Consider the following 12,447-nt stretch of genomic DNA (forward strand, 5'->3'; position numbering starts at 1 on the left):
AACCACCTCTAGGAAACTACTCAAAGACCATCTCTGACGTTTGTCAGAACAATTTGCATTTATAAAGAGTGACATTTTGTTATTGACCAAATTAAAATCATTATTTTAACTTGGCATTTTGCTTTTAACTGATTTTTCTATGATGGTTGTTGAAGGAATTGGATTGTTATATTCAAGATGTTACAAATAGGATATTTCAGGTTATTCACAAAGTAAAACTGACATCTTTGAAGCACAGTTCACAGCTAATGAAAGTGTTCCAGTGGACATTTAAAAAAATTTTCTCGCTGGGCGCAGTGGCTCACGCCTGTATCCCCAGCACTTTGGGAGGCCAAGGCGGGTGGATCACCTCAGATCAGAATTTGAGATCAGCCTGGTCAACATGGGGAAACCCCGTCTCTACTAAAAATACAAAAATTAGCCAGGCATGGTGGCAGGTGCCTGTTATCCCAGCTACTTGGGAGGCTGAGGTAGGAGAATTGCTTGAACCCAGGAGGCAGAGGTTGCAGTAAGCTGAGATCACGCCATTGCACTCCAGCCTGGGCCACAGAGCATGACTCCATCTAAAAAACAAAAAAACAAATAAATAAAAAATTTTCTTTACCGGGTGCAGTGGCTCACACCTGTAATCCCAGCACTTTGGGAGGCCAAAGCAGGTGGATCACTTGAGATCAGGAGTTCACGACCAGCCCGGCCAACATGGTGAAACCCCGTCTCTACTAAAAATACAAAAATTAGCCAGCTGTGGTGGCACGCACCTGTAATCCCAGCTACTCGGGAGGCTGAGGCAGGAGAATTTCTTGAACCCAGGAGGTGGAGGTTACAGTGAGCCAAGATGTCACCACTGCACTCCAGCCTGGGTGACAGAGCGAGACTCTGTCTCAGAAAAAAAACATAAAAAAAAAAAGAAATAAAAAATATAATCTGAAGTAAACATTTTTAGATGAACTATAATATACCTTCAGAAAAGTGCTGATATCATAAGGGTACGGCTCAGTGAATTGTCATCAAGATAAAATTATTACCCTTCCATGTCACCACCCCTTAGATCAACAAGTAGAACATTACCAGGGCCCTGGAAGTCCTGTTATTGCTTCCTTTCTTTAATCAGTACCCCTCTCCTGCCCAGCAGAGGTAATCCTGACTTGTAACACCATATATTGATTTTGTCACATAAATAGGCACATTTTAGAGTTTGACCCATTTTCATTTGAAATTCTAGGTTATAAAATTAATGAATTATATTTTGAATGAGACCAGTACTTGTTACATATATTTAGTAATTAATAGAAATTGTTTAGGTAATTAACATGAAATACCAAATGAGGAAAACTTACTTTCCTATAGTCATTATTTTTCTATATAGTGAAAAGGAAAGGACAGTGGATTCTTAGATTTGTTTCATGTTTTACTTTTCTAATTAGTTGATGCCTTTACCTGTTAAGATATGGAAAAAGCAATAAATTATTAGGATTTTCTGCTCACTGAATTTTATTGTGTTTAAAAGCATTTAAAAACAATTAAGTGTATATGTGCACTTACAAGAAATTTGATGCAAGCAAATGAGACTAAATGTTGGCTCCTTAGAGATTTTTTAATGTCTTCCCTCTTCAGTGGAAGCATTGACATTTCCTCCTTCTTCTGGAAAGTCATTCATCATGGGAGCAGATGAAGCCCTTGAAAGTGAACTGGGACTTGGAGAACTAGCAGGCCTTACGGTGGCCAATGAAGCAGACTCACTAACTTACGATGTAAGTAGTAGTTTTGTTTTTGATGTGTTTACTTGGTTTTTAAAAATAAAAACTTGGGCTGGGTGCGGTGGCTCACGCCTGTAATCCAGCACTTTGGGAGGCTGAGGCGGGCAGATCACTTGAGGTCAGGAGTTCAAAACCAGCCTGGCCAATGTGGAGAAATGCTGTCTCTACAGAAAATACAAAAAAGTAGCCAGGCATGGCGACAGGTGCCTATAATCCCAGCTACTCAGGAGGCTAAAGCAGGAGAATTGCTTGAGCCCAGGAGGCAGAGGTTGCAGTGAGCCAAGATTGCACCACTGCACTCCAGCCTGTGCAACAGAGTGAGATTCCATCTCAAAAAAGTAAAATAAAATAAAAAGTTGATTTTATAGAAAATGAAGGCAATGGTAAAACTTCTTTACAAGTATAGAACTTGGTTCAGTTTTCATTGCAAACTTTGAAAGATACATAAAGAAAAACTAACATTTTTCCATAACCTAGAGATTAAAATTTTGGGCTTTACCTAAAACCATAATTTAGTATGATTTGTTTATTGCTTTTTGGTAGGGGAAATAATTCGTTTTTCCATTACCAAATTTGGATTTTGTTTTCTTTTTTAGGGCACCAGCAATTAGTTGTAATTAATGCCTACCTAAACAATATTTGCCTTGCTTCTTTAGTACACTAGTCAATATCCTGTTGAGAAGAGATTTTAATTATTAGTAGGCATGGATGTATACAGTGTGCTTTCCAGATGTTAAGCTGACCCATCAGAGATTTGGACCAAAATTGAAATCTTTGTACCTTTGGGCATACATTTACTTAATTCCAAACATAATTGTTTTATAAATGTGTTTATAGGGCTGGGTGCAGTGGCTCATGCCTGTATTCCCAGTACTTTGGGAGGCCAAGGCAGGTGGATCACGAGGTCAGGAGATCGGGACCATCTTGGCTCACACGGTGAAACCCTGTCTCTATTAAAAATACAAAAAATTAGCCGGGCGTGGTGGCGGGCGCCTGTAGTCCCAGCTACTCAGGAGGCTGAGGCAGGAGAATGGCGTGAACCTGGGAGGCGGAGCTTGCAGTGAGCCGAGATCTCGCCACCGTACTCCAGCCTGGGTGACAGAGCGCAAGACTCTGCCTCAAAAAAAAAAAAAAAAAAAATTGTGTTTATAATTGCTCATCACAATAAATAATTTATTAGAAAAATAGTTGCTTATGTCATAGGTGAAGTATTTATAACCTGTCTTATTTCATTAAATTCCTCTCACTTTGATAGTTTATGATCTCTGTTGGAAAACACAATGTATCTCTTGCAGCACATGCACCATACAGGGGATGTAGGATGGATGCCTAAGCAAACCATAGGTATGGTAAAGAAGCACTCCAAAGAGTAATACTTACCACCCACTCCTCTTCATACAGATAAAAAAAACTCCCAACCTCTTTGCTAAGCCCATTAGTAAGTCTTTTGGGTTCTACCTCCAAAAACAGTTGAAATCCATATACTACTTTTCACTGTCTATCCTGGTCCATTGTTTTCTTAGCCAGAGCTACTACAATAACCATCTAATCTAAATGGGCTCCTTGCAATCCATTCTCCACAAATATGATACAGATTTACAAAAAAAAAAAAATTTTTTTTTTTAAGGCAGGGTCTCACTCGGTCACCCAGGCTGGAGTGCAGTGGCTTGATCTCAGCTCACTGCACCCTCTGCCCCGCCCCTGGGCTCAAATGATCCTCCCATCTCAGCCTCCCAATTAGCTGGGACCATAGGCACGCACCATCACACCCAGGTACTTTCTTTTATTTTTGGCAGAGACAGGCTTTTGCCATATTGCTCAGGCTGGTCTCAAACTCCTAAGCTCAAGCAGTTCACCTGCCTCAGCCTCCCCCAAAATGCTGGGATTACAGGTGTGAACCACCATGCCTGACCTGATAAAGATTTTAAAAAAATCATTTCTAAGCCAGGCGCGGTAGCTCACGCCTGTAATCCTAGCACTTTGGGAGGCCAGGGCAGGCGGATCACGATCAGGAGATCGAGACCATCCTGGCTAACACAGTGAAACCCTGTCTCTACTAAAAATACAAAAAAATTAGCCAGGCGTTGTGGCGGGCGCCTGTAGTCCCACCTACTCAGGAGGCTGAGGCAGGAGAATGGCGTGAACCCAGGAGGCAGAGTTTGCAGTGAGCCGAGATCACGCCACCGCACTCCAGACTGGGTGACAGAGCGAGACTCCCTCTCAAAAAAGAAAAAATCATTTATATTTCCAATCGTGCCTGGCTGGGGTAGATTATTTTTTATTCAACCTTCCACCTTTCTGCTACTTGGAATTTCTACACTCTTGCTACTCTTCAGTGGGTACCCTAGAGAGTATCACATACATCTTTATCAAAATTTTCTATGCAAAGACCTTATAATGCTTTTAATTGTTAATTCCCACCCTACTTATGTGTCATTCTTGTTACACATTTCTGAATATGTTCATCTTCTAAAAGGAAATTATTGTTTTGTACACTCTATTTTCAGTTAGGATTATTTATTTTACATTTTACATTATCCTTTACACATTTTGCTTTTTAAAATTCTTTTCTGCATGTCTGTCCATCTGGGATCACTTTCTTTTCACCTGAGAACATTTAGTATTTCTCTTTAGTGAAGGTCTGTTGGTATCCAGTTCTCTCTGTGTCTTGTTTTCTGAAATATCTTTGTTTAGCCTGAGTGGGTGAACTGTTATTGCATATTGAATTCTAGTTGGCAGAGGTGTTGTTTTTTTTGTTTTTTTACTCTAAACATAGTATTTTACTGTCTTTGTTTTTATGTTTTCTGCTAAGGTCAACTATCATTTCTGTTGTTGGTCGTTTAATGGTAGTCTGATTTTTTTTACTAATATTATCTGTGTCTTTTTTTTTAGCCAAGGTTTGTTTTCCTTTTTATTTAAGTTTCTTGAAGTTCTTAAATCTTTATGGCTTGATATATTTTCATCACTTTTGTAAAGTTCTCAGCCATTTCTCTTCGAGTACCACTCTTGCACCTCTCTCTCTCTTTCTCTTCTCTTTTTGGAACATAGTTACATGTGTGTTATACCTTCTTCCTCTTCTTCCTGTGACCTCTGTCTCCTATTCCCATTCTTTATTTTTTTTATGATTCGTCTTTCAGTTCACTAATTGTCTCTTCAGTAATCTTTAGTCAGTAGTTAAGCCCATCTATTGAGGTCTTACAGTTTTTGCTTTTTATTCATTTATTTATTTTTGAGACAGAGTTTTGCTCTGTTGCCCAGGCTGACTGCAAGCTGACTGCAAGCTCCGCCTCCTGGGTTCATGCCCTTCTCCTGCCTCAGGCTTCCATGTAGCTGGGACTGCAGGTGCCCGCCACCACTCCCAGCTAATTTTTTTGTTGTTGTTGTATTTTTAGTAGAGATGGGGTTTTCACCGTGTTAGCCAGGATGGTCTTGATCTCCTGACCTTGTGATCCGCCCACCTCGGCCTCCCAAAGTGCTGGGATTATGGGTGTGAGCCACAGCATCTGGCTGGTTTTTGCTTCTTGAATTTTTTTTCTTTTTTGACGTGGAGTCTTGCTTTGTGGCCAGGCTGGAGTGCAGTGGTGTAATCTCGGCTCACAGCAACCTCCGCCTCCCGGGTTCAAGCAATTCTCCTGCCTCAGCCTCCCAGCTAGCTGAGATTACAGGCACATGCCACCACGCCCAGATAATTTTTGTATTCTTATTAGAGACAGGGTTTCACCATGTTGGTCAGGATGGTCTTGATCTCCTGACCTCATCATCCACCCGCCTCAGCCTCCCAGAGTTCTGGGATTACAGGTGTGAGCCACTGCACCTGGCCGAATTCTTTTTTTTTTAGATTGTTTACAGATTTCTTCCAAAATTTTCAATCTTGTCTTTTATCTCCTTGAACATAATCAACATGATTATTATTATTAATTTTTTTGAGACAGAATCTTACTCTCTTACCCAAGCTGGTGTGCAATGGCGTGATCTTGACTCACTGCAACTTCTGCCTTCTGGGCTCAGGCTCTCCTCCCATCTCAGCCTCTTGAGTAGCTGGAACTACAGATGTTCACCAGTACGCCCAGCTAAAGCATGATTATTTTAAAGTTGAATTGGAAAGTCTGTAGTTCTTTTACTGTTATGTGTTGTTTCTGCTTATTTTCAGTTATATTGTCTTACATCCTTATGTACATGATTATTTTTATTTTCAAGAAACTGTTATTTGAAAAGTTGTCTGTAGAAATAACTTCAGACGAAAAGCTATAATTTAAATTGCTTTTCTCAGATGTATGCAGCCACTACCTCTGGGATCTGGGATCGCTTTATTCCATTTTAAATTTTTACAGTCCCTGCAAGCTTGGCTTTTTCTAGTTTGCCCTTATGTTTAGGATGCCACCCTTTGAAATCATAACCCAAAGCAAAGTGACTTACTGAGCCCCACTGTCGTGGCAGGTTCATCAATTTGTATCCCCATGAGAGTTCAAATCTGTCAGAAAAACTGCTCGGCTTCTCAGCCATCCCCTCTGGAATCAGTAAACAGTGTCTGGGGAAAACAGCCCAAATACTGGGCTCACCTTTTAGGCCTCTGTTCTCTGGATTTTGGCCTGGTTTTTCTTCAGTATTTTATTCTCTGTTTTTTATGTTTAATTCTGCTTTTCTACTTGTCTTTAGTGCAGAGGTGGTCCAAATTACCTGATTTGTCATGGCTAGAAGCAGAAGTTCCCATTAGATACTTTTGTTCTCTCTATTCTCTCCCCACAAAGAGTTTGTCCAGTATGGAATGGAACTTAGTCCTCTCTCCAGATAAAGCTCATTCTTTTTTCGTAGCTTTTAATTGTTAGAAAACTTGGTGTTTGGTCTGTCACTCGGTTTCCAAAAGTAGTTCCTGGTTTCATAATAATACCAGTAACCTATGGCTATGTAACAAATTATGCCAAAACTTAGCAGCTTAAAACAAAAAGCATTTATTATCTTCATAGTTTCTGTGGGTCAGGAATACAGAAGCAGTTTAGCCAGGTGATTCTTAGAGTCTCCAATGTAGTTGCAATCAAGTTGTTGGCCAGAGCTGCAGTATCACCTGAAGAGTTGACTTGTGGGGTGGATCTGCTTTCAAGCTCTTCCTGTGGTTGTTGAGAGGCCTTGGTTCTTTGCTGGCTATTGGGGGAGACTTTAGTTCCTCACCACATAGGTCTCTCCATGGGCTTTTCAGCATGGCAGCTAGCTTCCCCCAATGTGAGTGCATGTGAAAAGAGAGAGAGCAAGAACACCCAAGATGGAAGATGTTACAACTTGTTTTCACTTCTGCTATATTCTATTGGTGACAGAGACCAACCCCATAATGGGGGAGGGAACTATATAAGGTTTACCTATAAGGAAGTGGGGCCTATTGGGGCCATCTTAGTGGCTGCCTGCCACATTAAGACGTTCAGAAGGAATTTGATTGCTCTTTCACGTGAAAGCCTTTCAGGTGCTTAAAAAGAGCAGACATGATTCAGCTCAGCTTTTCTTCCAGAATAACCAGCCCCAGTAGTTACAGTAGTTCCTTGAATGATGTATTTTATGTTCTCTTATTATCCTAATTTGACATGTTCTATCCATTTTTTTTCTGCAGATGTTTTATTGAGGGTAACTTCTAAATTCAGACTGCTTGGGTTTGAATCCAGGCCCCTCCACTTACTGGCAGGGTTCTTTGGGCAAGTCACTTAACTTCTCTTTTCCTGATGTGTCTAGTCTGTAAAGTAGAGATACTGTTAATTCCTTCTTCATAGAGTTATTTTGAGGATTAAGTGAGTTAATGCATATAAAGTATTTTCAATAATGGTCAAAATAATGAATAATGCCCAAAATAACAGCTGTTGTTAGTATTGCTGTATTTTTGTCATTTGTAAATAAGTAGTATTTCTCCAGTCTTTAAGCAATACAGTCATACATTGCTTAATGATAGGGATACATTCTGAGAAATGGGTTCATTAGGTGATTTCATTGTTCTGCAAACATCATAGAGTGTACTTACAAGCCTAAATGGCATAGGCTTTACAAATCTATACAGCATGTTACTGTACTGTAGGCAACTGTAACACAATGGTAAGTATCTAAACATGTCTAAGCATAGAAAAGGTGTGGTAAAAATACAGTGTAAAAGATTTTAAAATGGTACACCTGTGTAGGACACATATCACGAATGGAGCTTGCAGGGCTGAAAGTTGCTCTGAATGAGTCAGTGAGTGAGTGATGAGTGAATGTGAAGGTCTAGGACATTACTGCACACTACCATTGACTTTGTAAACACTGTACACCTAAGCTGCGCTAAATTGTATATAAAAAATTTTCTTCCGTAATAAATTACTTTGCTTACTATAATTTTTTACTTTATAAACTGAATTTTTAAAAACATTTTGACACAGCTTAAAACACAAACACATTGTATAGCTGTAGAAAAATATTCTCTTCCTTTATATCCTTATTCTATAAGCTTTTTCCTATTTTTAAAATTTTTAATGTTTATTTTACTTTTTAACTTTTTTGTTAGGAATGAATACACATACATGCATATTAACCTAGGCCTATACAGGGCCAGGATCATCAGTATCACTCTTTTCTACCTCCACATCTTGTCCCACTAGAAGGTCTTCGGGGCAGTCACAGTCATGGAGCTGTCATCTTTTGTGATAACAGGGCCTTCTAACCTGTCTAAAGCTGTTTTACAGTTAACTTTTAAAAAATAAGTAGAAGGAATATACTGCAGAATAAAAATTATAATAAATACATAAACCAGTAACAGCAGTTTATTATCATTATCCAGTATTGTGTTCTGTACATAATTATACGTGCTAGACTTTAATACCACTGGCAGCACAAATAGGTTTGTTTATACTAGCATCACCACAAACATGTGAGTAATGTGTTGTGCTACAACATTAAAACAGCTATGATGTTACTATAGGAATTTTTCAGCTCCATTATAATTTTAAGGGGCCAGCATCATATATGTGGTCCATCGTTGACCAAAATGTAGTTATGTGGCACATGATTGTACTTTTGCTACCCTTATTTCAACTTAGTCTGATTGCTAGCCTTGGAGTGTGAAGAATTCATACCCTGTGGTGCTAGTGTAAAATCAAATATAATCTACCTCTTTAGCTTTTCTGTTATATAATTGGAATGAAAAAAATAGTGCTTTTTTTTTTTCTTCGTTTTAGAGATTGAGTTACCGTGGAGGGAAAGAACATGTGTGTGTTTTACCAGTAGAACGCATTCTTTGTGTTACCTCTTCCATTTTTAACATTTTATGTTTCCAGTTTATAAACTTTGCCTCCAGTTTGATGAAGAAAATTTAGCTATTAGAAAGTATTTAAAGTCTCAAAAGTATGATATTTTAAAATGTTGGCAGGTTTAAAGATAACTTAGTTTTTCAACTCTTACCCAAAATTATACTTGTATACTATAATTTGTATTGAGTTACTTGGTCTTATTTATCATCCTAGTAAGATCTATTTTATATAATTTGATTCACTTTTTATATTGAATTATGTTGTTTTTGTAATACACCTTTCATATTTCTTCAAAGAAAACTAGTGTTGGGTTATTGCTAATTTTGCTTCGTGGTTTGGTTATTTACGTATAAAAATTATATTGTTTTAAAAATTGCAAAGTGATCGTTTATTGACAAATCAGCAAGAATTAATGTTGAAATGCAAGTTTTTTCCCCTATCCTTAGCTAAGTGTGTAGATATCTTTGTTTTGTTTCTTTAATAGATAGCAAACAATAAAGATGCATTGAGGAAGACATGGAACCCTAAGTTTACATTGAGAAGTCACTTTGATGGCATCCGAGCCCTTGCTTTCCATCCCATTGAGCCTGTTTTGATAACAGCATCAGAGGATCACACATTAAAAATGTGGAATTTACAGAAAACAGCCCCAGCCAAAAAGTGAGAATATTCTACTTTAACATTATTTGAATATTTTAAGTAACATTTTCAGCAGAAAACTACATATTTTATTATTTCTATTAAATTTCCCAAACATTTCTTCTAGTTCTTTCTTCTATGTCATGTAATTTATTGTGTTTTTCCATTTATACAACCTAATGCTAGGTTAGAAAACTGATGCTTAGGAAGATATGGTATTATCTGTTGGTTTCACCAGGGTTTGTGAATACTGATTACAGTCTTTATACATAACAGTATTTTTAAATGGCTGCCATATTTGGGGAGCCCCTTATCTATACTGAAGGTTTGGACTGTTCTTATAAACAGGTATATGCATCTTTAAAATAACCAAATCTCCACTTCCACCTTGCCCCATTGTTTACTAGATTTAGACTTATGGGATGGAGCAGAGAAAAGCCTCACTGGGATGGGTGGAGGGTCTTGGTCTTGTCTTTTGGCCTTGAGACTTTAGGTACTTTCCATACCCACCAATATGTCTAGACTCAGAGGCTAACTTAACTGCTAGTGCTCGCCTTGGCCCTTTAGTTCCTGTCTGAGCATGGATAGACATGAATTAGTGTAAACCCTTTAAAAGTCACATAGCTAAACCTGATTCTACTTACTTGGGTCCTTATCGGAGCTCCACTCCTTTGGGTCACATGTCAAAAAAAAAAAAAAAAAAAAAAGAACGAGCATCTGCCAGCAAAGACCCTTTTGCAGTGTTAGGCACTTTGTTATTATAAGAGTCATCACTGAACATCAAATAGAGGAGGTTACAAAAATTTTACTACCAATGGAGGAAATCTGTTGCCTGGCTTAAGAGAGATCAATGTCATTCATGCTGTGTCATACATAGGGTAGATGAAATACTTGATTATCAGTCTGCTTCAGATAGCTCAACCAGATATTGCTAAAACCAGATGGACTTTCACATAGATTAGGTGTTTTTAGAAGAGAAAAATAGTTTACTGATTATACATTGTAAGATAACATGTCTGTGCATAACTGCAATACAATGTAGAAAACAGTAAGTACGTGACTTTAAATCCAGTTTCCATCAAAGTCATAGCCAGTATTAGGGTATAGTGTACCTATAATAATGGTGTTCTGAGTAATGAATAAACTGATAATTTGAACAGTCTCTTCAGTATGAAGGATAGACATATTATCCTTATTGGAAAGGCAAGGAAATAAAAGTACCATTTGCTGATATCCCACTATGTGCATGATTGTGTCCTGGGGTGTTTTTTAAATTGTAGAATCCCGTTTAATCCTGTGATTATTTGGTGTTATTCCCATTTTTGTTTTGTTTTAAACGGAGTAATCTGAAGTTCTGAAAGATTAAATAATTTGCTTAAAGTTAGCCAGTTATTGACAGAACTGGAAATTGAGTTCAGAAATTTATCTCTTCAAAGCTCATGTTGTTTCTCTTGAATGAAGCTGTCTTTCCCTTTAGTCAAGTAGATTATGACAGGGCTAAAAATACTGTAACATGATGTTATTACTAAACAAGAATCTTGTTTCTTGATGCCATGAAGCTATAATTGGTTTTAAGTAAGCTTTCTTATGTATCATGTAGTTGAGAATGGTATATTCCCATAATGTTTGTATTTTTAAAGGCAGTTTTATGACATATGTTTAATTGTACTGTTCACTGAAACTTAGAATGGTAAAGTCATCTCTCTCTGATTTAGGAGCACTTCTCTTGATGTAGAACCTATCTATACATTCAGAGCCCATAAGTAAGTATATGCTTTTTCTTTATTTTAAACTGATATCTTTGTAAAATAGCCTGGTTAGGATATTTTATTTTCTTTCACTTACTAGGTATTCTTTGTATTTAGGAGTGTTTTTTTAATTTAAAAGAATTTGGCAGATAATATAATGCTAAAACAAAGTTCATCATTGCCAAATAGGGATTTGTGCTTAAATTACATGATGTTTAAGTGAGGTACATATTTATATCTTTAAACTAGAGCCAACTAGGTTTAAATATTAGAAATTCCAACTTTTTTTCCTCATATAATCTGGATTAAAATATTCAAGTGCTTGCTTTGGTAGTAGATACCCTACAATTGGAAAGATACAGAGATTAGCAAGGCCTCAGTACAGGCTGACACAGATTCACGAAGGGTTCCATATTTTTCTTTTTCTTTTCTTTTCTTTTTTTTTTTTTTTTTGAGACGGGGTCTCGCTCTGTTGCCCAGGCTGGAGTGCAGTGGCATGATCCAGTGGAGACAAGGTTTTACACTGTTGGCCAGGGTGGTCTTGAACTCCTGGGCTTGAACTCTTGACCTCAAGTGATCCACCCACCTCAGCCTCCCAAAGTGCTAGGATTACAGGTGCCTGGCCGAAGGGTTTCCTGTTTTTCTAAACATGGAAACAAAAGAATATTACCAGCCACCACAAAAACACAATTAGTTACATAGACCATTGACACTTTATAGCAACTACACAGTCAAGTATGTGTAATAACCAGCTAACAACATGATGACAGGATCAAATGGGCACATATCAGTGTTAACCTTGAATGTAAAAGGGCTAAATGCCCCAATTAAAAGGCATACAGTGGCAAGTTGCATAAAGAAGCAAGACCCAACTGTATTCTATCTTTAAGTGACCCACCTCATATGCAGTAACACCCATAGGCTCAAAGCAAAGGGATGAAGAACAATCAACCAAGCAAATGGAAAACAGAAAAAAGCAGGAGTTGCTACTCTAATTTCAGACAAAACAGACTTTAAACCAACAAAGATCAGTAAAGACAAAGAAGG

At 37.9% G+C, this 12,447-nt stretch overlaps 1 protein-coding gene and 1 pseudogene across 1 annotated transcript in view; both read left to right on the forward strand.

Annotated features, from left to right (window-relative positions):
• Positions 1-12,447, forward strand: part of STRN (striatin) — a 141,999-nt gene that overhangs the window by 108,841 nt on the left and 20,711 nt on the right. Inside the window, 3 exon segments of the mRNA XM_058429058.1 lie at positions 1,615-1,751; positions 9,498-9,673; positions 11,368-11,415. Of these exon segments, the coding sequence (XP_058285041.1) occupies positions 1,615-1,751; positions 9,498-9,673; positions 11,368-11,415 (361 nt within the window).
• LOC116484338 (U6 spliceosomal RNA) lies at positions 11,723-11,819 on the forward strand (annotated as a pseudogene).

The sequence above is a fragment of the Hylobates moloch genome, unplaced genomic scaffold (assembly GCF_009828535.3).
Source record: "Hylobates moloch isolate HMO894 unplaced genomic scaffold, HMol_V3 SCAFFOLD_15, whole genome shotgun sequence".
NCBI lineage: Eukaryota > Metazoa > Chordata > Mammalia > Primates > Hylobatidae > Hylobates > Hylobates moloch.